The 27,500-nt window shown below is 37.8% G+C and overlaps 1 protein-coding gene across 3 annotated transcripts in view; it reads right to left on the minus strand.

The window, feature by feature from the left end:
• Positions 1-27,500, minus strand: part of ZNF407 (zinc finger protein 407) — a 343,995-nt gene that overhangs the window by 201,808 nt on the left and 114,687 nt on the right. For all 3 annotated transcript variants that reach the window (XM_080611327.1, XM_080611326.1, XM_080611325.1), the window contains one exon: positions 8,401-8,475. In XM_080611327.1, the coding sequence (XP_080467453.1) occupies positions 8,401-8,475 (75 nt within the window). The remainder of the gene's footprint in view (positions 1-8,400; positions 8,476-27,500) is intronic.

The raw sequence follows: 27,500 nt of genomic DNA on the forward strand, positions 1-27,500 counted from the left end.
AAGGGGTTCTCATCATGGTATTCCTCTAATTAAACGGCTGCTACAAAAAGGACAGTTTCTCTCTTCACAAGGAGCTACATGGAGAAGGCAAGGAGTACAAGTTGCACTGGGAGAAGTTTAATCTTGACATCTTAAGGCATGTCAAGGATAAGAGGGTTATGAGGGGCAGTCAACATGGCTTTACCAAGGGGAAGTCATGCTTGACCAACCTCATAGCCTTTTATGAGGAAATAACATTGTGGATGGATGATGGCAGAGCGGTGGATGTGGTCTACCTTGACTTCAGCAAAGCATTTGACACTGTCTCCCACAGCATCCTCATACCTAAACTGAGGAAGTGTGGTCTGGATGATCAGGTAATGAGGTGGACTGCAAACTGGCTGAAAGAGAGAAGCCAGAGAGTTGTAGTCTATGGGGCGGAGTCTAGTTAGAGGCCTGTATCTAGTGGAGTGCCTCAAGGGTCAGTAGTGGGACCAGTATTATTTAATATATTCATCAATGATTTAGATGAGGGAATTGAGTGTACTATCAGCAAGTTTGCTGATGACACTAAGCTGGGAGGAGTGGCTGACACGCCAGAAGGCTGTGCTGCCATCCAGCGAGACCTGGACAGGCTGGAGAGTTGGGCAGCGAGAAACTTGATGAAATATAACAAGGGAAAGTGTAGAGTCCTGCATCTGGGCAGGAACAACCCCAGGTTCCAGTATAGGTTGGGGAACGACCTGTTAGAGGGCAGTGTAGGGGAGAGGGACCTGAGGGTCCTAGTGGATGGCAGGATGACCATGAGCCAACACTGTGCCCTTGTGGCCAAGAAGGCCAATGGCATCCTGGGGTGTATTAGAAGGGGGGTGGTCAGTAGGTCGAGAGAGGTCCTCCTTCCCCTCTACTCGGCCCTGGTGAGACCACATCTGGAATATTGTGTCCAGTTCTGGGCCTCTCAGTTCAAGAAGGACAGGGACCTGCTGGAGAGAGTCCAGCGCAGGGCAACTAAGATGATTAAGGGAGTGGAGCATCTCCCTTATGAGGAAAGGCTGAGGGAGCTGGGTCTCTATAGTTTGGAGAAGAGGAGACTGCGGGGGGACCTTATTAGTGTATATAAATATATAAAGGGGGAGTGTCACAAGGATGGAGCCAGGCTCTTCTCAGTGGCAAACAATGATAGGACAAGGGGTAATGGGTACAAACTGGAACACAAGAGGTTCCACTTAAACTTGAGAAGAAACTTCTTCTCAGTGAGGGTGACGGAACACTGGAACAGGCTGCCCAGGGAGGTTGTGGAGTCTCCTTCTCTGGAGACATTCAAAACCCGCCTGGACACATTCCTGTGTAACCTCATCTAGGTGTTCCTGCTCCGGCAGGGGGATTGGACTAGATGATCTTTTGAGGTCCTTTCCAATCTCTAGCATACTGTGATACTGTGATAAGAAAATTTTTTATATTGGGCACAAACTGTTCACTGGAACAACCTCCCCAGTGATGTGATAGAGTCCCCATCGCTGGAAATTTTCGAGATGCAATTGGACAATGTGTTGGATAATCTCCACTCCACAAAACGCTGGGCCAGACGGCCTGTGGACGTTCCTTACAACCCAGGCTGTCCTATGATTCTACTCATCAGAGATCAGTGCAGAGCAGACTGTGAAGACTCATGATGCAGACGATTGTCTACAATACAACAAGACCTTCACATTTTTAGCACTTAAGTCTTGGTTAAGTTTGGGGTTTTTTTACATTATAGAACTGTAGGGGTACTTTTATAATTGTGTCATCTATAATAGTATCATCACGGCATCACTGAACTCCAGAACATGTTTCTCCAGCATTTGTTTCCATCTTGGGTTGGTGAAACTTAAATAAGCTGGACCAACATTGTTACTTAATAGGCTAGAAAATTGCTTTGGCTGCAAAAAACCAGTCCTGATGGCATTATAACTTGATGGAAGTATCATGAAGTGAGTGGTTTAAAACTAGAAGCTGAGCTCCTACCATCAGTCATACAGCATTTGTCACAGCATTTCTGCGTTCACTTCCAAAGTCTACAAAATACTTCTCTTGATTCCTCAGAATATATGGAAAACATTTCATTGCAGCACAGTCAAGAGATTATGTTTCAATTTCCTTTACAATGTACTCAGTATATATTTGTGTTGTATTTTATAGACTGATCAAAGCTAAGAGTCATGATACCACCCGGGACATGGAACATTTTACATCCATAAATGCCACAAAGTACGTCACTGTACAAATTCAAAGTAGTGTAACATATTCTGTGTAACTGCTTGGACAGGCTTCTTGCTTCCAATCCTGTGCAGGTAAAATATGTTTATAGATATACTGCTATCCTAATCCTTACCCTCTTGGCCTGCATGGTTGACTTGCACAGTGGAAGAAGCAAGCTGGGACATATGGCTGGAACAAGTTACTGTCAGCTAACTGCAATAGAGGAGGGATCAGTTTGTGGCTTACTACTTTTTGGCTGACGGCATGCAGCTAAGAACTGTGCTTTCCTTGGAAACAGACTGTTGTGAAAAAAACCTGCAGCTTCCAGCAGCTACCCATACTGTCTTCCACAGATTCATGGACAACGTTAGCATACACTTGCTAATGAAACTAATCATCTAGGCTCTAGACAGTACTTGGATGTTTATGAATACAATGAGATCATCATTTATATCTGCTGCAATGCTTAAAATTAGACAAAGGTGCTCACTGTGGGCAGTGTGCATCCCATTAAGCACTCCATCTTCTACCCATAGCAGCTATGCTTTCCCAACAGGAAGGTTGTTGCCTACTGCAGAAATTTCCAAAACATCTCACATAGCTGACAACTAAAATAAACTTATTTCAGATTGCACCTCCTTCTGAACTAAACTATAAGATTGCCAGGAATTGATAGGAAGAACGAATAATGAGTAGCAGTAAAAGAGCTTCATTTTTTACAGTCCTTCAGCTATTATTTTTCTTTCTGATAAGATGCTGAATTAATCACTTGTCTTTGTGAAAACCGTCTTCAAAAGTATATGTGGCTGCCTACTCTTTTCATTTCTTTGTAGCAAAGCTAACACATATGACATGTGTGCAGACAACAAGCCAAGAGAAAAGCTAGCTGTGAATTTTCAGCATATCCCCTACTTCTATTACCTGAGGAAACTCAGGTAACCCCTAATGCCTTCCTCGTGTTCCTTGGGTTAACCACTGACAGAAAAGAGCACTCAGGCAGGAAGCAACTGTGGAGCCTGTACCTACACTCACATTCTGACACAGTACAGGACCAGCCAAGAACTGAACTCACTGCTTTCAAAGGTCAAGTAAGCCTCCAAAATACTGAAAGCTTAACATAGATCTTGGGTAAAATTTTAGTTCCTAACCAAGGCTAAAATGCTGAGTCCTTTCCACTCCCCTCCTCTCACCATAAGCTTCTGACTAGTGAATACTTCAAGGAAAAGGTACATTTCTTTCCTTAGGGCTTTTCCAAAAAATGATTCTGTAACTCTCCACGATTCTTTTGCAGCCAAAAGCAGGAAACAATCAATTAAGTTTTTCATTCCTATCCAGTTAAACTAGTAATGTTAGGCTTCAGTTGAAAACCTCACAATTATCTGCAAGAAGCAGTAAAAGGTGATGACAAAGCCTGAAGGCAAGACTCAGCACATTACCCCCTGGTAGTTACAGGTAGCCTCTCCTCTGTGTATTCGTATGTACTACTACCATCTCCAACTGGAAACCTTCCTGTGAGACAGAAATCATTCCTTCAAAACAGGAGTAAGTTATTACAAGATGACTGCATGCATACACATGCATAATACATCACTGACTTTTGCCACTTGTTCTCCCAAAATTAGCTGTAACTTCAATTAGAGCTTTTTGCTTTGCAGGTACAAGGTAGTATTACTCAAAACAGGCATATCAAACAGTTACTATCTGAAACTTCTCTCCAAGAAAACTGTTTCAAAAAAAGGATTAACAGTTCAATTAAATAGAAGAGGGTCAGACTGATGGACTTGATTAACTTTAAGTTGTACGTTCAAAATGGAAATATGACAGTGCAATCAAAATGCTTTTCTAAAAAGTATGCAGAACATCAAACCCCCATTGATTGTTCCTGGCTATTTTTCTTTCTGATCTCAACAATGCCTTCCAATGACATACCATGAAGTCTTGTATATTTTATGATATTTATACCATTAGTAGCATTTGATATTCCAAAATCCAAGGGGCGCATGCAAGCACATTGAAAAATAGACACCTAGGAAGTTCCTTTACTTCAAAGCAGTTGAGTAAAAAAAATACACAAATTTTAGCAGTATTCTATCTTCCAACATTGCTTAAAAGAGCATCTCAAATATATTTAAGCTGCTGTTACACAGTAATAGGTATTTACTTATAGGTGTTGCTCTCGAGTTGAAATTGTTACACAGCTTTTCCAATCAATTAAGATCGTTTGAAAATCATGTTCTTCATATGATGTTCCTAGCACTGTAACACTGATCCCATTTTTAAAGTACATGAAACAAAATGGAGAACCTTACAAAATCTTAAACATATGATTAATGAATTTAACAGAAAATGTTTTGTAATGCTGATTCCAGTTCAGCAAGTGTTTGCGTTCCAAGTAATTTTATATATATGAATGATCCTATTTGAACTCAATGGGATTACTCATATGCAAAAAGTTATTTCAGAGGCAACTCATTATTTAAAATTCATAAGGAAGATGAGGTAATTAAACAAGTGTCAGTAAAGGCCTTTCTGTGGTAAGCTTATATGAAAAATAGTTATAACAGATGTATCAGATAAGAAAATATCTCTAAAGAATACTTAGAAAGTTTTCATATGAAAAATACAGAGTTGTGCTCAACAGTGGTAAAATACACTCTTGCTGACGAACGATTTTATTTTTATTTTCTTGCTAGTACTTTTACGTGTGTGTGTGTGTGTATCTTATACTCAATAGTGAAACGCCTCTGTTCTGTGTTTTACCATAATTTACACCTAAGTAACATAATGATGTAAAAGAAATTAGAACCCAGAACCATTAACACTACTGATGCATTCACCTTGTCCTCAACCACATTGTCTCCTAGACACAATAAAGGTGTAGCCAAGATTTATCCTGCCAATAAGATATAGTTATAGGTCCCATGAAGATTACTGACACTGAAGTACCAAATATGTACTGGCCTCGGACTTAACAGATAACATGCCAGTTTTGAGACACATCCGAGTTGACAATAAATCAGTATCACAGTTCCAATAACAGGAAAAAATACCTTAGAGGAATTTCTGTGTTAAAACATTCCACTTTTGAGTTAGCTATTAAATGGTAATGATCATAATGGACTAGGTAGGTTTTTTGTGGCTGAAACGTGCAGACATTTCACTACAAGGCTATGTTTTTAAACTTTGGTGACCTGCAAATTACACTTTTCACGGTATTTTACCTTTAAAAACAATTTTGCCTTAAAAAACCATAAAGTTAAAACTCAAACCAAAAGATGTTTTGGTAGCAATCTTATTATGAATTATACTTGTTTCCTGTATCTGCAAATGCAAACATTTCCACAGCCTCCGTAATACCTCCCTTTCTGCATGCGGGTATTGCAAAACTAAAGAGAACAAGGTGCACTACTTCAGTACTGCATACTAAATTGTAAATGCATTTTCCTCTCCCTTTCAGAACTATCTCAATGTTTATCAGCAGAAATTCCTTTCTGAGAAGTTTGTTAAAAGGGACCAATGCCAGGGTGTATGGGTTACAACTATTTTTTTCAAGCACCCTTTTGAACTTATTTCAATTTTCTGTTTTTGATGATAGTCATGCTGACAACTTTTTTTGGTTCATCAAATTCTGTAGTACAATTACATGAATTTACTTTTAATAAATTACCATCTTTGCATATATCAGTCAAACCATGAAGACTAAACACTTGCAAATAAAATGCATTATTAATTTAATTGTCACAGCCTATTTAGCTAGCTTCTATTAGTATTTGCTACAATATGCACTGTATCAGAGGGCAGAATCAAATTCAAAACATAAACTGATTATATTGTCCTAGAGAAATTAAAAAATAGCAAGCTTGCAAAATTATAAACAAGGCATTAATGATTTAAACAGGTAAGAAAACTTTGTAACTTAATTTATAATATGTTTATACCCAAAGTGATGGTTTAACATACTGAAGAAAGATTTATTTGGTTCCTAAAGCCATTAAAAGGCATCAATTCTCTGATAATAGGAAGGGAAAAGTGGAAAGGAAAGCAACAGTGATTTCATATTTTCTGCACTAGACCATGTGGTTTAAACATCAGCCATTACCAACAAGGGACTGCTATTAGAAAATTACATTGTTGTTGCAGCTCTGCCACTAGCATTTGACACTGCACTACATTAAGCTGAAGTGCCATCTGAAAAGGTATTGTAGGTAAGAAATATTCAAAAGATGGATGCAGAAATTTCAAAAGAGAGTATGAAGTCTCTCCAATATTACTTGTTTATGCTGGCTTTGAGGTAAAGCTGCAACAGCCTGCGATACCAGACACGGCAGGGAGGTTGCAGGCCTTAGCTGGGTTCTCTGCTCCTCAGGCAGCCAGGGCTACAAGGACTGTCAAGCTGTCACCTCAGAAAGAAACCCCTCTCCTACTCCTCTTTGCACCACACTAGCAAGCCAGCAACAAAGCCTTTGAGGAACATGGAAAGAAATGGAGAAAATGGAAACAGCCAGAAGGCTTTCTTGAAGAAACACACAAACAAAAGCAAGCAACAACCGGTTTAGTTTATAGCATCCTGATTGTTTAGGAATTCATTTCAAGATGATCGCTAAAAATATGCCTCTCAGGCTAAGATACTATACTTGGAAATCTATTGTATGTATCCTTTATTGAGCACATATTCACTAGGGTAATGCAAGTTATCTCTATGTTGTATTGATGATGATTATACAGTAAGTACCCCCTTGTAAAAGAACATATTGGTATTGAATGCTTCCAGTCACAAAACAAGCCACCAGAGTAAACCATTTTTCATAATTGTTGTGCTATGATAAAAGATAACCAGCATAAACTTTAATATATCTGCTTTGATGAAACTGTAAGTGTTCTTTCAATGCATCATTCTATATTTTAGATGAAATAGACTATCTCAAAACTTTCCAAATAACTATGGTTAGCGAAACTCTGGTTAAGCACTTTGTAGAGGAAATCTCATTAAAAATATAAGTACCACCTAAATAGATGCTTAAGCCAAACATAAGGTGTATATGGTGTGTTAATTTAAAAGTCTACTCTTAGGTCACCCAGTGATTTACGTGTGACAAACTTGTGAGGAAAGGGTCTAATCAACTACTGTTTCCAGTGTCTAACAAGAAACGAACATGACCCAGAAAGAGTTTTGCAGTGTTCTCCTACAACTGTTAGCTATAATTTATTTTCCTCTCCTTACATATCAAAACTGAGAATACTCTTTGTTTATGAAAATCTACACCAAAAAAAAAAAAAAGTTACAAGGCAGTAATACTTGAAAATGTATCAAGTACCCAACAATGCACCCTGCAGGTAGGATACCTCCATCTACCCAGGCTGAAAGACAATATGCAATATTTTGGCTATCCAAAAAACATCAAGTTTGTAGTTACCCCAAAATGTCAATGAAAGAGCAATACCAATGCCACAATGTACCTAAAAAACCTGAGGCAAGATCTGTTAATCTGCAAACAGAGTGCCGTTTAGTTTGTAAACACAGTTACATTTTAAACCACAGAAAAAATAGCTCACAAAAAAAAATAAATTTTGAAAATAAGTAACTGTAAACAGATCGAAAAAAATAAAATAAATTCATTTTAAAATTAGTCAAAACGCCAGATCTTTGTTCCTGCCCAAGAGCAGAAAAAGAGGAAATTTTCTTTTTGATTCCTCTGCGGGTTTAACCTCCGTGATCAACATAAATCTCAGAAACTCACATTATAAATGACTATGGGCATCAAGAACAGCAAGGGAAAAAACAAGCAAACAAAAAAGTAGTAATATTTGATTTTGTACTTGGAGGGACAGTTACAACTATGGAATTTTTGAGAAAATAGTATCACCTGTCAAAAAACTGCCCCAAAGGGTGCAAATCCTACACCTTTTGTATTGCTTTCTGCAGCAATTTTTCTATTGACACCCAGAGACATGTCATGCACCGTGCTGGCAGAGCACTTAGGGCATGTTAGCTCCCTCTGTAGCTAGGGTTGAGTTAAAAGCCCAGGTGACTTCATTCTGGGCAAGCTAAATACAGCATATAAGGTCTTCACATATTGTACCATATAAAAGAACTGTACAATATATTGTATATAAAAGAATATTTATATTGTATATAAAAGAATATATTGTACAATATAAAAGAACTTTAAAGTAGCTTACCTTTCTTTGGGTGTGCCGACTCCATGCTTGCCCAGTAAATGAGTGTTCAAATGCTTCTTCATCACAAACGCCACCCTACCAAACAGAAAACCCAGGAAGATTATTTTTTTTTTATTAATACTTTTTTAAAAAAACAGTATTTTTCTGTTCTGAGCATGCACTTGAGCATATTTTATGAAAGCTGGGCTTTCAAAGCCCCTGCTAGGTTGTGACTTAAATCTGGGACTCCATATTTTCAATGTTTTCTTCAGATTGCAGTCACTTGGCTAATTCTCTTACAAACAAGTAACCACAACCATACATTGCTGGTCAAAGAATGGAAAACCTGTTTCTGCTTCCCTTTGCAAATTAGAACATCTCAGACAACAGACTGATAATATAGCCTATTTGACCTAAATAATGTTTTCTTATTTTATAAACTAATACAGAATTAGTTACACTTTTAATTTATTTAACCCTAATAGGCCCATCATGCAACCCTTCTTCATACAAGTAGTTCCATTGTTTTTAATGAGAAACACAAAAATACAGCAAGATTAGATGCTTTAATCACTGCTTATGTCTGGTCAAACTTCACTGTATTAATTATTTAAAGAGATATACATGGAAACAAGCTAATAGCCTTAGTTATTTTATAGCCTTGTGAAAAAAAAAGGATAGAAAAGATGAAGCACATGTTCATGAATATGCTTTGAAGAAACAGATTGTTCAAACTGGCAAGACATTGTTCAAAGCATCAATAGCAGCAACAAATTGTATACTACCTGGCATTATATATCTAATTTACTTCAATTTTGGTGACATGCATAATGAAACTGATAGGAGCATATCAAGTACCATTCTTCTGCTGATAAGACCATAACATCAATTTAATTATGTCATATGACTGCTTCAAACAATTTAGATATCAGACTGAAGCTTCAAACTAAAACGGTTCTCTCGATAAGCAAAATTTTTACTGCTGCAACTTTCAGTGTGAAAAGGGCTTGCAAACATTTTTGTTAATTATGTATTACAGCTGTCCTTCATAAAGTTAATTACTAATAGCTGAAAGGCAATAGACTGTATTTGCATATGTACATGAAAGGCATGACATATGCAAAAATATGATTTTAATTAGCATTCCATGATATGAAGGGCTACAAATCAAACTGGCATGTTATAAGATTTTTAACATTAAACGCTGAATTCATCTGGACGTGTTTGCAGTAATGGACAATGGAAGGACTGTAAAACACTAGCACTATGGGGTATAAGAGCCGCAAAAGCCAAGAGACATTTACAAAAATGTTAATGTAGCTTCCCCATGTCTGATCTACTTTGGGTACTTCCACATTATTACAGAGAATCTCTTTCGTGCATCCCTTAAGGTGTAAGATTATAAATTCTGTCTTGTTTAAATGATAGCAATTTCCTTATTTTTTACAAAAAGACATTAAAAAAAAATATCTTCCACACTTTTTCTTACAAAATTTATAACTATGGCATCACAATCATTACAACTGTGAATAATCTATAACACCGTTACCATCACTACTACTCAAGTGTCATCAGAATTACTGTACATAGGGAAAATAATTGTAACAAAATAATGTGTTCCAGTAACAGCACAAGGCAGTCAAAACATACTGCCCTTGCTTTTCAGCAGAAACACTAACCATTTCCACACAGCCATGAAAGGTACCAAACAGATTTTAATTTGGTAATACTAGTATTTCCTGTTACAAATCTCCATTCTCTCCCTTCTCTAAAAGAAAAATAAATCCAAAGATACTACTGTGAAAGCAGTACAATCAAAGTTGTAAAGGCATACTTTGCTATTTGCATGGAATATAAAGATCCCAACAAGCTACACAGTATTTCTAGGGAAGTTTGTTTTTTCTTCTCCTGAGCCCATATACTTGAAGCTTCCAAACAAAAGCTGAACACTTCTTACACTGCACATCTGCACTGGGGTACAGACAGACACACCTTTCTGCAAAGTCAAAGACAAAGGCCTTGTTAATAAAGTGAAACATTTAATCTCATATTAACTGCCTCCTCTGTTGTATCTAGGTTCTCTGTAACCATTTTGCTGGTCTTACACAGCACAAATAAAATGAAGGCTGACTCACTAAGAGTCTCGGCACATGCTAACATTTTAAGCTTTTAATGCAAGGCTTGAAGACTTCAGACTTGAGGAGTGCAGAATGCCCGTGTGCAAGCCTGGAGTGCACAAAATAGCTCAGGAACAGCTCTCCACCTTTACAGAATCAGGCCCTAAAAATAAAAGCGAAGTTGCTATTTTCACAAGAAAATGACAAGATAAAAAAATATTACCAACAAAGACAGTCCTTATTTAAACAAAAGATTTTTTTTCTCCCTTAGAATTAAGGCAAACTCTAAACATCTTGATGTGGATGCAGTTTGATAACAAAAAAATAGTTTGGGAACTATTTGTTTATGTTTACTAAATACTGCAAGTGATTTTAAGAGAGAGGTGGCAGCAGTGTTTGCTGGCTTTACAAAACAAACAAAATGTATTTTCAGTACATTCAGTAACTCTGGGTTCCTAAGCAATTACTGGTTAACTAGTCAAAAAATATTGATTTTATCAACGCTACTTATCTCTGCTGAGGTAAATCATTTATTCCAAAGACACTGCCAGAATTGAATAGACAGATACGACTTAGCCTTGGTCTTTTCAACTGAATCTTAAGGGAAGTCTGTCTGGCACCAGTAAGCACTCAAGGAGTGAATGCTTTCAAGATATGTTGCTCTAATACATTCTCAAATCAAAGGCAATCTTTCCATGAGCTGCAGTAAACAGCAATTCAGGCTTCGTTGGATTTCTTACTTCTTAATTTTTAATACTAGTGGAAATAGAAACATTTGAATGCAATTAACTGGTTTCAGAAACACATCAGAAGGGAGTAGGAAAAACCTGTAATTGCCATACTCCACTGTTTCCAATACACGCAAACCAGGCCAGGCTTGAGGCCTGGAGCCAGTTTTATAAACTCTGATCTGGACATACTCATCCCCAACCCACATGAAGACAGGCAGTCACAGCCCAGCTGCCCTCCTGAGGGGCAGGTCTCAAAAGGCAGAAATGTCTACCCTATACTTCTAAGTCATGGTCACTGGCAGTTCCCTCCATTCATTAGGAAGACAGCTCCTAGAAGCCTCCTTTTGCAGTGAAAGAAGGTAAGTAGGCTTTCCTTCGCTTGCAGTGGCATTGTGTTGGTTTAACTTTTTTAGTGATTTTCAACTACTCTGGATCCAAACTAGCGCCCATCCTCCATCTTATACAGTCTACGTTCAAACTTCAGGAAAGCTAAAGACAAGATGAAAAATGACACTGAGCTTTAGAATAGCATCCACACCATCTATGGACACTTTTTTGCACATAAACAGAAACTGCTTTTAACCATAAATATATGAGCACCTTTCCCAAAATAAGTTTTCAGAATATTCTGGTTTTAGTTTAGAAAACTTGTGGCTTTGTAGGAACGTGTCCACTCGTATTCCATGGCAGTCTTCAAACAGTACTTGGACTCACTCTGAGAATGTCTGTAACTGATTTAGGAGCCTCTGCAGGCTTGTCTTCAGCTATAAGAAAACGTTTTAATGTAAAAAAGAAATAAGAGGGCTTCTAATTCTGGGAATAAAGAAACATATTGGACAATCTTTATTTCCACTTTTTAGTCTAGTGTAATACAAGTTCTTCAGCATGTACAATGTTTATCATCACAGTACCCCAAGGAATATGAATAATCTGTCATGTAGTGTCTGTTCTCTCATTTTCTCTGCAGGGAGAAATTGTGCACTGTGAAGTATCTTGTTTTGAGAGGGCAAAAGATTCTAGGTTTTATTATGCTTTGAATCTATAATAGCTCTTCCTTTTTAATATGTACATCACTGTTAGTAGAAAGCCGAGTTAAAAAGACAAAACAAAACACAAAACACCACACACACAAACCAAAACAAGCATTCTGGACCATAAAGTCATAAAAGCTGTTACTTCCCGAGTGTTTACCAAGTGCTCAGCCTTGGCCTAGTTCCAAGGAAGGAACTACATCTTACCTTTACCAGAAAGTCACTTGAAGCCACGTCAACAGCGCAGTCATCTTGTAACTGCACATAACTGCTGAGAAGGACCAGCAGGAGAATTTATTTTTGTGGGACTCTACAAACAAGGTATCCAGCAGTTGAAGAGCAATTTTAAATCACTTCTCAGTAGATGCATTGCTCTCTGCAACTGCTCTTGGAGAATTTATCTTACAGACAACAATGTTCAATGACAGCAGAAAAGTCCAGGAGAATAACAATGAATATCTACCCTTTATTCATATTCTCAATATCCTTTACATCTCCTTTAAACTGTCCAGAAGCTCTTTATACACGAATTTAACTCTGAGAAATACAGGTAAGCTACTGCATGACATGCAGGCCCAAGTGTGCAGGATGTTTGAAAAAGCTTCTTAAAAGCCTATTTTTTTTAACAAAACAAAACAAAAACCAAACACACAAACAAAATAAAACAAAAAAGCAGAATAGGATGCTATTATTTTTAAATTATTATTTATTTCTCAGGGGTCTCAGGCACTCAGAGAGGATAGAATGGTTTACCATGTTGGATAAATCACCTGGGATATCTGACAGCTTCAAGGAATAATAACAAAAAGCATCTCAAACTTTTACACACCAGAAGAACTGTCTGCATCTGTTTTTGTTTTCCATTATCTGTGCTTGAATTTTTGTCCTTCTATCTTCACCTGAGACAAGAAACCAGAAAATCAAGGCAAGCTGCATGGACCATGCTAAGAAGGTCGTAAGTTTGGCCAAGTGAATAACATAGACTTGATGGTTCTTGTTACCTGAATGAAGTGCTCTTGTTCTTTACCACGTCTTGGAATACACTGCAAACCCTAATTTTTTGTAGTTGAATGAGTGGTTCACATGGTCATGCCAACAAGGGTATCAATTACTAAGAGAAAGAAATAGTGCAGCTTGTCAAGGAATCATGACCACATGTATTTCGGAATATTCAATAAAGCCTGTATATGTAATTATAGATTCTTTTTTAATTTGTACATGTTCTACACATAAAAGTGGAACTTCACATGTTCAAATCAGCAGTCAAATAGTACCGAAACAGTCTATATCAATCTCATCTCTCTGTCAGGATTTTGTATTCAGCAGGTCAGCTTCCAGAGCAAGAGTGCAGAGGAAAATGCAGAGGTGCTCAGAAAGCAATGGTTTTCTATGAACAAGTAATCTTTTTTTTTTTTTTTTACCCCATGCATCAAAAGTCTAAATTCCTGGGAATTTCTTCAAGTCCATCATTCGTGGATGTTTGCTGATTCTGAAGGGTCCAGGCTGGGGTGCTGATAACTCTCTTGCACGACTGCGCGCAAGGGACTCAATTTAAAAGAAAGTATCTGGCAGGCCAGAGTCTGGTGTGGAAGATATCCAGTAGTCTGAAAGGCTTCATGCCCTTTGTGACAAGATGTCAGGTTCAAGTAAATATCTGGCAGGGCAAAGTCTAGTGTGGAAAACATCCAAATATCTGAAAAACTTCATGCCTTCTGTGACAGGACGTCAAGTCCTAGAACCCTGCATAGGAAAGCCGCTGTTTTCTGCTGACTCATTTAGCAGCTAAATGAAGCAGGTCTTATTACTTCCAGATAACCGTTATTGTTGTTGTTCTTAAGTTAAATAAAAATAAAAACAAAAACCATTTCAGAAGGTCGTGTAAACACTCAGTCTGCGATGCTGAAGAGTACTGTGATGCACTCACACCGCCTTATACTCCCTGCTGACCTCGTGTTAAAGAAGGATACGGCTATTTTATGCTCACCCTCACTAACACTCATAATTAAATTGGAAAGTAAAACGCATACATTTGGCAAATGTGGCTCCTTCCTCCTCATCTCCCAGGTGGGAGCAACTTGGCAGACTGGAAAATGCAAACTTTTCCCTCTCGAAAAGAGAAACTGAAAGAGGTAAATGAGGACAACTTCACCACTGCTAACAAGACATGAACCAGAGTACCGTGGCAAGAATACCATGGTAATCCATGCAACCTAAAGACTAACATAAGCTTCAAATTTCTGAGAATGACTAGCCCTTCTACCTTAAGCTTGAAGGCTTTTTGTTGTAGGGTTTTTTTTTGTTTGCTTCTTTGGGTTTGTTGCTGTTGTTTTTACCATTTTCCATGCAACAATCAGGTATGCTTCTTATTTATTGATTAAATTTTCAGCTTTTCCATGGAGATGTTTTGTTGCTGAATTTCAAAAGCCAAGATTTTCAAAAATCTTTTTCTTTTTCTTTTTTTTTGTCAGTATGAAACCGTCAATGCAACAGACTACAACCTTCTCTTCTAAAAATACCTCGTCTCATTTTTATGTTATTTGTAATGAGCTAGCGACGAAGCTAAGCTTCTCAACAGAAAAAAAACGAAGGAAGAAGACAACTTATATGAGTGGAACACCTGTACACAGCTTGCACCTAAGGAAGACTTGAATATCACAGCAGCTACTGTCCCTGATTTGCTTTGAGCAAGATGATAGACAACAGGACTGTCAATGTGCTGTTCAATGACCTACATCAATCTCAAGAATAATTTACTGCTATATCAGACAGATCATTATGGATGAGTTGCACACTATCAATCAATCGACTGTGTTGCTCCTGCATATTCCTGCATCTATCAAACACAAAAGAGAGACATCCCTCAACATATTCTTGTTGCTTTCTGCCACCAATCTCTGTCCCTCAAGATGTGAAAGAATTATTAGCCACATGGCCATAAAGTAGTGGCAAAAGGCACAATTATCTACTCTTACAGATTCTGGTAGAAGAGACCTGAGTACAAACGAAGAGCAAACTAAGTAAAACAGAAAACAGCCTCCCTGTTCCACTCAAGCTGGGCTTGGAGAGATCTTCCCATCCAAAGTTGCCAAATCTTCTCATTATCCCACTTTTAAGAGATGTAAACCATCCAGGACAGAAATCTAGTATTTCATTGCAAGGACTGTGGCAAAAGAGGAATTCATAGGGAGTATTTACATTATTTCCTTCCCCATGAGGGAACTCACTTACTTGCTATTGTATGAATCACCTGAAGTTACTTATTTTGTAACTGAAAGTGGAAGGGCTTCCTGCAAGTTAGCTATAGGGTCATCCTGAATTTTATTGGTTTGGGGTTTTCTTGATGATTTTTGTTTATTTGGAGGGGAAGGAGGGGAGCTGTTAGAAGTTTTTGTAAATACAAAATGTACCCTTCAATAAGAGACAAAGGAATAACTGTGAGCAGACAGCAATAACTGTTATTAACATAAGGTGAGAGGAAACTTAAAGAGTGCAACAGGGAACTTTTAGATTTGGCAATTCAATAAAAGCTGAAACTGCAAGTAAACAAATGGCTCTCTTACTTATTTTGTTTGCTTAATGGGCAGACTGAAAACAGCTAAACAGTGGCAAAAACTTTGAAGGCAGAAGGTGTTCACTCTGTCAGGAAATCACCTTACAAATATATGAGAAAATTAGTACCGCTACAAGAAATGTTTGTTTCAATATTCAAAGGAGCTAATGAATGTTAACTGATAATGGTAGACAGCAGCAGCATGTAATTACATTTCTAAACACACCTTACCAAATCACTTCCAAGCTAAGAGAATCACATGTTCTATTAATTTTCATTGGTTATTGAACATCTGTAACTGTCACCTCTAACAGGTGCTTGGTAATCTAACAGCTGCACAAAGTACTAAAAAAAAAGAAAGAATCACAATGTGCTTTCTGTAGTGCTGCAGCAACCTCTTAGTCTACCACAGCACAGAACCTCTGCCTAAATTCTGGCATGCAACCTTAGGCCCAGTGTCAGGAGTGCCTTCCATCTAAGAGACCACCAGCAACATCCAGAAACACGACACCACCAGAGGAGATAGTTGCCGTGCTAAATGAGGCCGCAGGAATGCTTTAAATGTAAATGAAGATTTACAGCTATAAACATTGTAATACAAAATAGTGCCTATCAACCTCGCCACTAAGAAATTGCTTATGTCCTCTCTTTTCTCACAATATGTACATCCAACAGCCCCATAACTCTGATCACTCTCTTTTCCATTCCCTCCCTTTCTTCACTGACCTGCCTCCCTACTTGTGATCCAGTTCATTTCCTAGCATTCTCAGGACTTCAGATACAGAATTTGATGCAGTAGGCATCAGTTCCACATATCATCATCTTCCATCTGGAAAGACATAGCAGGATAAACAGACCAACGTTTGAAGAGGGAAGGTTTTCAAAGCAGATTCAACCTTTTGGGAATGCCAGGTAAACTACATCTGTAAGTGGCTAGAGAGGAGTTTTGAAATATCTGACTTTCTGCAGACACTTTGTATCAAGCTTTCTAGCGATTCCAAAGAGCAAAGTCTATGCATGTTAAAAGTGCAAGAAACAGCATGTAAGACCATCTCAAAATAAGGACGCTTCAATGAGTTTCTACTTATAAGTAGAATGGATAGAGCTAAACAAATGTACCTGATTTTAATCTTCTGTTGTTCCTGAACAAATAGTCACTTTTGATGTTTGCAGCTTCTTCCTAATGCTCAGAAACTGCACTGCAGCCTGAGTTACCAGGTATATGCAGAGCTTCTGCAAGAAAAAAAAAAAGCTACCTTGAGAGTTAAATCCTCAATCTACTCTTGCCTGTCTTTAGAGGAAATCAAAGCAAATCTAAAGATGGTTGTGAGCTAGAAAACATATAGGTCCTGCAGTAGCAGTGCCACCATATATAACTCAGTCAATTCAGAAGCTACAGTGCCTGTGGTGTTTTGCAAAGTTGCGAGGTACAAAGAAAGGAATGAGATGAATAAATTGGTCACTAGCTGATGACTGAACTGCTCAGAAGTCGTACACAATCAGAAAGCACAGACAATTTTTATTGACAATTTACCCACAATTTGAAAACACTGCTGGTGATAGACGGTGGCTGGAGCTATGACTGCAGTCTGCTTGATCTGTGAGAGTAGTGAGAATCTTGCCCTAGGTCTTTATTTGACATAGAAAAGCAAGTGCTGGTTGATTTGTTTATTCCTAAGACTTAAATTCAGATGTAAAACATACCCTTTTTGCCTTACATGCAGGCATTCCACAAGACTGTTTGACTTAAGGTAGAAAACAAAATCCTTCAGAATATCTGTTTGCCAAAGTAGCTGTAACTGCATAAAAATAGTAAAACTATGACAGCAGGACCTAATCTGCAACCATCAGAAGTAGCTGAGCATAAATAAAAGCTCAGTTTTCAATCCCAACTGGTGTCTCAATTTCTCCAGATATTCCCATCACAGCCATCCCTAACTGTCCACAAAATCTGAGAGCTGCAACTCCTCCTACCACTGAAGGAGGTGGCAGCTGGCTGAAGAAAGTACCAGGACTGTTAGAGGAAACCAGGATATGAAAGCCAGAAAGACACTTACACACTGTACAGGTGCTACAGATGCACAAAACTCTCTGAAATTATGGCACAGAATGTAGAGTGTGCAGATGATATAAAGAGCTGCATGGAAGCCCATCCAAATGAGAATTACAGGTGCTAACAGTGGCGTTACTCCACTTTTCCCACGAGCAAATGGTAACACCTCTCATCACTTCAGCCACAGACTTAGCAGGAGAGTTACTATTCACTGAAGCTGCCAAGCATGAAGTCTGCTGTTTCTTAGGTTTGCCTTTGATGTCCAGCAGGACTCACTTCAGACACAAAAATCCATAGCCAGGACTGCAGTAGTACTCACCTGAGGTATAACTGCTATTGAAGCAATAAAGACAATAAAGACCCCATTGAATTTAGCAGGATATTTTGCACAAATAATAAAATATAAAAACAATTAAAAAAAAGCCATTCTTGCAGTCCAGTATGGATGTTGTGTGCACTAGGTATGAAGACTGCTATCAGACTGGGAAAACCAAAGGAACATAGATCAGACAAACCAGTAGAGTCATAAAGATGATATCTGTGACACAACAGAAGATGTTCTCTGGCAAAGAATATTCCAGTCTCAGCCAGCAGCTGAGATTAACTCTGGCCATTTCTGGCCACAAATCAAGCATGAGAGAGATGGGAACTACATAGGTGCCCAATAGAATTAAGAAAAAAACATCTTTGATCTCAAGGGCCTAAATATGTTTACATAAACATATTGAGCATACATACAAACAAACAAGTGAAGGAGAAATAAGTTTTGTTGCAAACAAAAGCTTATGGCATGTTATCAAAAAAAGAAAGGAGACTAGATAAATTACCTGAAAAGATGCAATAAAAGGAATTCAGCTTTTTCTGAGCTTGACAACCAAGTTTCTGAAGTACGTTACTAACAGGATAAATTACAGAACTTCAGGTTTTATGTACAAAGTGACAACCTGGTCCTATAAAGAGACATAAACCATGTCTCTTTAAAAGAAAAATTGTTTTCAGTCTCAATGTCTTTCTGAAATGAAACTTCAGTTAAAGGTTTTTCCTTCTCTGATCCTCGCTGTCATTGTAACCACATACCCCCTAAGTCCTTTCTCAAGTGCTAGCATGAAATGGTGGGATCTCACAGGTCTATTTTCAGTAGGAAGGGAACCTGACAGCAAAGACAACAGAGGTACCAACACACCAGTACACCATTTTATTCAGTATTGCATCACATTTTGATTTTCATGAATACATTCCTGTTAAAGCACTGAAATTTAATGAATATGTTCATAACTGAGGCGCACGTACACAAAAACACTTATGCGTCCAAATGACCACCTGAAAACACTGTATTTCTGGGAGGTCACTTGCAACTGTGGGACAGAGCATGTAACCACTGACACACAGGACTCTCCTTAGTTTTATAATGCAAGTAAAATGGCTCTCACTTTAAAGCAAAACCAGCTCTCCCACCACTTGACCCATGAGACACGCAAGCCACAGGGGTTGTTGCATTCTACACATTGGAAGGGCTAAGTTGCCCTGGGATGGTTTTCAGCCAAGAAAGTCCTTAAATTTTTACACAGTTTAAATTATGCTCTGCAAAGATTAAATCCATACAAAATGCTTTCTCTTTTGTTAGAAAAAGAAATAACAGCCCTTTTATTTTTTGTTTGCTTATCTTTCTTTACAATTTCTCAGGTTAGCTGAAGCCCCAAAACCCTTCTTTATGACATGAAATATCTGGACCTGGACAGACATGGAGACAGAAATAGTCTGATGAGCATGCAACTTTTATATTACTGAATAGTAGGAAACATTATATGCAACACGTAGCCAAATGGATGGAAGGAATTGATTTTATAAAGAGTTACAAACAAAATAGTCCAAAATATTAACCAATAAACACATGCCTCGGTGGAAACGTCGTATTATAAAATCACTGTAAAGATCCTCAAACTGTTCAGGGGAGAAAAAAGTCGAATTTTCCACATAACCTGAGAGTGCAGAGTTTTCTGATAATAAGATCCAAGGAACCTGTAAACCCAAGGCTCTAATTTTCTTATGGCGACTGTATAATATTTTGCAAAGTAAAATTGACTGAGATGGAAGCTATTTTGCATGGTACAGTGGCGATGGCTAACAAATGAGAGTTTTGTGGGCTGAATGTTAGTCCCCTGCCTCATCTGCCACCCCTAATGACAGCAGCCACCTGCTGTTTTATTGTCACAGCTGGAGCCAGTTCACACTCCTTGGTGCTGAGCTCTGCCCATGAGCGCCAAGCTCTCGCCTCGCCTCATTACTTTGATGAACTTTTTATGGTCAGCACCCATGAAGACCTCATCTAGGACTATACAACCTAGATCGGCTTCAGGGAGTGCTTCCAGCTAGCATGAGGTGATAATACACAGTGACACCACGGCTGCTACTGCCTGTCACTTAGTCAAGTCACTGTACTATACTTCTGGCTCTACAGGGCCCTCAACGGGTAAAACGCCACGAAATTCTCTTATATAATAAAGGTCACTCTCTCTGTTTCACATTGCAATATAGAGATCATAACCTGTTAGCAAAATTTAGCTTTTCAAAGATAGATATTAAAATCAAAATGTAACATGCTGTTTAATACATGTAACTACTGACAAGAAATTTCTACATTCCCTAGACATTAAATCTGCTGCCTTCCTAAAAGAATATCCTGGCATTAAAGAAAGCAACCATGAAAACCATATTAGGGCTTGATGAACACTACGAAATAGGAAAAAAAAAAAAGATAATTACATGCATTTTACAAGAGAAGGACTGTTTTAACTTCAAGAACAGAAAGCGCAGAAACAAAAATCAAGCCAGACAAATCAAGTTATTACCCAAATGAATCCACAGTAAAAAATGATATATGCTACTTCTCTCTCCCCACCAAGAACCCCTCCTCCCAATTATTAGATACGATAGTATATCAAATCAAGAACAATGAAGCAAAGCCTTTTACATCTTTTTACTTAATCAGAGCAGCCTGTTACTATTTTTTCCTAATTTAAAAGAAAACATGATCATCCTTTCCCTTTCAAAATTTTTCTGTACTAACGAATACCCCAAATCTCCTGAGCCTGGATACAATTTTAAACTTCATCAGAATTTTTTTTATTGACACATTTAAAGTGGATGGGTTTATGCTCAATGACTGGAATTTAACCCCAGGTTTACTTTCAGCAGTAAAATAATCTTTTTGTTGAGCTTTAGGTTTGCCCATATTTACATATATCATTAAGATTAATACATGTGCTATTAATAATAATTTCATTAACATTCTGAAATCATCAAATAACATTTTGACTTTTGAATGGCTGTAGGCTATTATAAGCCTAAAACCCAGAACATTTTCAGTATTCATTGAGTAGCAATCCAGCTGATCAGTTTTGACAAATTCATGCAATGTTATAAGCCATTAAACTTCATTTAGTTTCATTTAAAAATTCCACCTACAAATAAAAATCAGCTGTCTTTTTTTTTTTTTTTTTTTTAAGTCAGCATGCTGTCCAATAAATACCAGCTCTTGGTATACTCTAAAATACACTGTGAGGCTTTTTATTTCATTGAAATGGTTTAAATAGAGATTTTGAAATTATATTTTTGGGACCACTGACCTAGCAAGAAGATTCATCAAAGTCTTCCACTCTTCTAAAAGCTGAGCACCTGCCATACAGCCCTAAAAAGTATTCAACAGAACTGGAGGACACACAGAACCTCACATAACACAGGCCTAAAACGCATGAACAATCCCATAAAATATAAAAGACACCAACCTCTCTACCAAAATCATTTCAACAAGCACTTGTCTTCTACACAACATGTTTAACAAGAGAACTTCTTGTGAAGCACAGTGATATACTGCTCACATCCTCTGAAGTGTCCAACAACAGAAGAGAAAATTGGTTTTAGTAGAAAAAGGAATTCCCTTCTTTTGACTAGATGATGTATCTGTCAAATACATAATTTGTAGGACTCATTTCATGGCCTTAAACATAAAATATCAAAGATGCAGCTCAATCAGTGCAGGGTAAGACATTATGAAATGGACAAACTGCCCCAGTGGAACAATCAATGGTTTCAATAGAACAACCTCATAATGGTGCTGGTAATTAAATAATAATGTCTGAGAGACTTTTCCCTTTTTTTTTTCTTCAAGCAGTAGTGCACCAGCTGCAGTATACTTATTGCATGCTTTGTGACATGACATACTTAATCCAGCTAAAAAGTTTCTCTTTTATCTATCTCTAATCCATAACAAAAGTCTAAAGCCATAGTTAGTTAGGTATTTACTGTCCTGTTATAAAGGAATTTGTTAGAGGATGCATGGCTATCCAGACTAGTTATATTTGCTCACTGGCTTATAAGAAGTAGTCTGCACGCATGTATAAATATTTAGAAATATTTCTCCTTTGCAACACTATGTTGCCTTGGCATTATGACCATGTTTTAGAGTTGTATGTTAAAATATAATTTCAATTTACCCAGCACTTACAGTTCACTGGTCTGTAATTCTTAACATCTCTCTATTTTTCACCAATTTTAATTTTAGTTGCTATTATTTAAAGTTCATTTTCCATGCCCTTTCAGTTGTGACTTTTTTCCAACATGACAAGAAACATCGGTACCATTTCTGATGGTGACTTACATTGGAGAAAGAAAAACCAAACTTTTAAATGAGAAGCTCTCAGAAAATCATCAGCCGGTAACAACCTGTGGTCAGTATCAAGATGAGCTGCATGTGAACAGAGAATCTGGAGGTGACAGGATCTGTATCCAATTGCTAATCCCCTGAGCTATTCAGCCCCCTGAACAAAACATTTCTATAAGCTTATCCCTCAACCCATCACTGGCTGCTCATGCTACTGCATTCCAACAGTAACAACGAAAGGGGGAACACCGTATATTTTATATTTAAATCCCCACCATACAGAACGGTCATGTTGGAAAGTCCCCAGACCTCTTTTCTCATCTATTACATACAAGATCTGAAAACAGATCCTCTGAAAATAGGAATAGGCATATGAAATAATTTGGCTTAATATAAATATTCAGTCTTCTGTATTTAGAGGAAGCACACAAAGAAGCTTTCAATGTACACGCTTTTCCTTGTACTGGACAGAAATACATGTAGATCTCAAAAAATGGCTAAACTTCTATGCCTACTGTTAAATAAAAAATATTCATATGAAGGATATCAGAGACATTGCTGAGGAATTGTTCACCCTTTAAAATATATTACATCTGTAACGCCACCAGTGCCAGGGCCAGGTTAGGCAATTAGCCAGCTGAGTGTGAATAAGATCTGCCAAGAAGCTATTTTATTTTTGCCTAAGAATATTTGTGTATCTGTGAGCGGGTGTGCGTTCGTGTTCATGCATCAGTGGAACCTGGGATGTTCATGCCAGGTTTTCTTATCACACTTTTCTGCCTCTTTGAACTTGCACATTCCTACAATAGAAATGGACATGTGTCTGCTGATAATGTCAACATCTTACATTCACAAGGATAGATTCTGCCTAACTGGATCTGAAGCAGCCTTTTTTGTGTTCATTACCTGACCCTGTCTGATTACACAATACTAGAAGAGCCATTCATGGGAAGAACTCCAATACCACAACCACTTCTAGGAGATGTTAAAAGGCAACCGATCCGGGAGAAATTAGCATTCAATTACAATATCCCTGGCTAAATACTGTCCCACAAACCCCATTTTTACATGCTGTCTGAAGGAAATTCTCACTTCTTATAGCAAGTCAGGTTCAATGGGGTGCTGAGAGCATACTGTTATCTCTTTAATTTAGATCTCATTATACTCTAGACTCCTGTGCATCCATCTAGGAAATGCCACTTGGAAATACGAGTAGGTACAAAACAAATCTAATGCACTCTGCCTAGGGCTACCACCTAGAAAGCCTGAAGACACAGAGTGAAAAATTCTGGATTTTCTTTTTCCTTTTATTTTCGCGGGGGGGGGGGGGGGGGGGGGGCGCACACCCACCTGCTGCAAGCCTTTGCCTTATTTCAATAGCAAAAGCACAGTCATTCCAAATAAAGATCCTTCAACAGTTTTGATAGAGTCATTCAAAGTTAAAACTAATGCAAGAAAGCTATACACAATTTACAAATCAAAACTGAACAGTGCTGAGTACAAACAGAAGTGTGAAAAACCCTTTTCATAACATTTCAGAATACAAATACTACCTGGCATTGAAGCTACCCTCCTGAATACCTATTAGAGAACTTCACAAATCTTAACAGTACTGACAACTCATTCAGAATTTACTATCACACTAAGAAGACATCCTACTTTTCAAGAAATGTGTTTAAACAGCCCTGATGAAAATTAGTGTGTTTTGTAAAAATCTAAGTACATTAGGGTTAGGGAAAGTAATTACGTAATATTACTGTCTATAATCAGGGGTTACGGAGGAAGGTTAGGTACAGGTTAGTAAATATGGTACTGATAATGAACTTCAAACTCATTGTTATTAAGTCTCTTTTATCACAGTATTATATTAAATGAGGCATATGAGTGACAAATGTTCTTACACAGGCATTTACAGCCAAGCCTGCCATTTTTCCTAGTAAGTCCCACCAGTCCGGAGAAGAGGAATGCTGTGACTAGCTATAGCAAAAGTTAACCCCTAGATTTGTCAGAACATGCAACAACTGCTGTGCCTAAGTGTGAAGCATGTACAATAATACCCCATTACACACTGAAGATCCAGGTCATGCTTGCTCCGTTTGCCATGTCCCCAGCAGCTGTGTTGGAGAGACACCTGCCTGCAGGAAGGCCAACATTACTGCTCAAGAGCTCCACCTGAGAAAGGCTGTTTTACTAAATGCTATCAATTTCTCCAAGGATCCTCTCAGCTGGAGATGTTTAGAAATCGGATGCATCACCACCTCACTTTTCCTTCTTATGGGACACAACTTGGAGCATAGAAGGGACCAACATCACCTACATATCTTTGTCCAGGACTTTCATGCAGTCTGTGCCAAAGGGGAAGAATGGTTGCCACGCATTCACTGACAGAAGTGAATAAGCAAATTCAAATATTTTTTGGGTTAAAATGGAATCCCTTTTTCCAGCATTCTTCTGGTATTTTGTTACGTATATGTCTATAGACCTTTCTGGTTGCCAAAGAATTCTTTTTCTTATCACTTTGCTAAGCAGGAACACAGCATTTATTCCTACTATTTTATAGCTGCATCACTAAAAACAGGATTACAAAACATCCAGAAAGGATGTATTTCATTCCAGCAACAAGTTAAATTAAACTGAAAATAGTAAATTTTGAAAGATTTTAAAAGATTTGATATTTTTTCCCAATGTATCTTTATTTTAATGCAAACCTCCTTCCTCTGAAGAGAGCAAAAAAGTGTTGGTTTCACTCTATGACATATGATCTAGATACCAAGGTCTAATCACAACATATTTATCACCATCTAGCATTTGGCTTGTGTATGATGTCCACAGGCACTTGTAGTGATAGCTGTCAAACTGCATTCCATTTCTGGCATAAATAAGCATAACAATAAGGACAAGAAATGGAGTACAGTATAGAGTAACAACACAGCCTGGAATCTAGCCCATAGTAAAGAAACAGTCAAAGTCATTATCAGCCTCAGTGGTGGAGGTTCTTGTTTCCAGTGGCAGAATATTTCAGAAGTCACCAAGCTTCATAGGGCTTGTTTCTACTAAAGGTGCTAAAAATTATTTTAGAAAAAAAAATCCTACGCCATTTTTTTCTTTCATCCTATCAGAGATGAGAAAATCTTAGACAAGCCCTGAATGTTCCTAGAGAAGAAGGTATAAAAGGACATGATCCACCCTTCTCAGATTTCAACTGCTTGTTCCAGTGCTATTTAAGCAAAAGCAGATTTCAAGTATTCCATATAAAAAATAACCCCATCTTACTCTCTTTCAAGAAATAAAAGTAGGAGGGGTGGAACAGATTAACAGCAACCAAGTTCCTAGTTATTTTCAGAAGTCTTCTCTGTATTTCATATATTTCATATTCTAATTTAATTTGCCAGTAACCATTTTTTCTCCTTGGTCTACTCATGGTCACTTTTCTATTACTCCTTTTTTTACATTGCCCTTGAATTGGAGACATTCAAGTCAAATCAAAAGATTTTGCAAGTCTGCATCCATCTCTCAGTCTTACTTAGAGGGAAACCATGATTCTCAGGTGTGAAGGTGAATTTCCAATCAACCCTTACATATGTTATCAGTGACAAAGACGAGGTAGTTTAAGGGGTGGTGGGAAAACAAACGAAGCACCCAGCCCTGCAGCACAGAAAATAAGTGAGTATTGCTTGGCCACGCATTCTGTTCCAAAAGGTACTGACAAGGAAAGCAGCCAGTAGCATCACCTACAACAGTATATGGCCCACTGGAGAATGATTAAGTCAAAGTCCTTCGATTCCAACTGGAGGTTCATCTCCCCTTGACAGGCAAATGACAGAACTGACTCAGTTTGTTAACAGCACAGATAAAGTCTCCTATCCTTCACAACATTCCTGAAGAACAGAGACCACAATTAGAAAACACACATGCTAAGATTCACCTCTCTTCCTCAAATCATATTCTAAATAGATTAGTAAATTTATATACAAATCAAGTTTCTGACACCTTATTTTTCCCCATCTTCTGTCATTCAGTGGTGAATACTTAACAGGTAACAGCAGCAACACAGTCTCAAACCAACCTTGGCACTTTATATAACTATCGGTTTCCGCATGAGCCCAAAGCCACTAATTCCATTAGTTCCCAGGTAAGTAATGGATATTTGTTCCTGAGAACCTCTTGATTTAAAAAAAGAGAAAGATGACCAGATGAAACCAGTCCTTCGATCAGCATCTGGTACCTGAACTCAGTTTTATCTGTCTGATGAGTAGTCACACCAAACCCATGCAGATATACGTGAAGAACACCTGCTAGGGCTTCAGAGACAATCTGGTACAGAACAGTATAGTTGTTCAGCAGGAAACTGGGAAATGGAAAAGAATAATCCTAAAAGTCAGTGGACTGCATGCCAGGCAGAACACATCACAATTCTGAGCTGTATAAACAGAGACAAGTTAAAGGGCATCTAATCTTTAAATTCTCTAAATTAGTTACACTAAATCCTATAGTGGTTTAACTGTTACAGTAAATCCTTAAAATAAATATTATTCAGCAAAGGCCATGGCAACTCATGCTGTATTTGTAAAGCCCTGGCCACCTGGAATGAGATCAAACTCATTCGGTATTCTTGAGAGCCTGTTCTAAAAAGTAAACTTTGCATTGTGCATACATGAGGAATATATTCACCTGAAGGGCGATTCATAAACAAATATGTAGTCACCTATGGCAGTGACCATCATCAACTTCATTTTTCATCTTTACAGATAACAAATACTTCTGATTACTCAATACATATGTACATATGGATGCATAATTATATATTGATTAGGTTAGCTTTTAGCATAACATATGAATGTATTGAATTCCTCCAGAGTAACAGATAACATTTTTTAAAAATTACACCAATAGACCATTAGCATTACCAGTGGATTTATTTTCCCCAACAGTGCTAAAGATATGCAAAATTTTCATTTTTCAGACTTGCATAGTAAATG

This window comes from Psittacula echo (assembly GCF_963264785.1).
Source record: "Psittacula echo genome assembly, chromosome: 2".
NCBI classification, from domain to species: Eukaryota; Metazoa; Chordata; class Aves; order Psittaciformes; family Psittacidae; genus Psittacula; species Psittacula echo.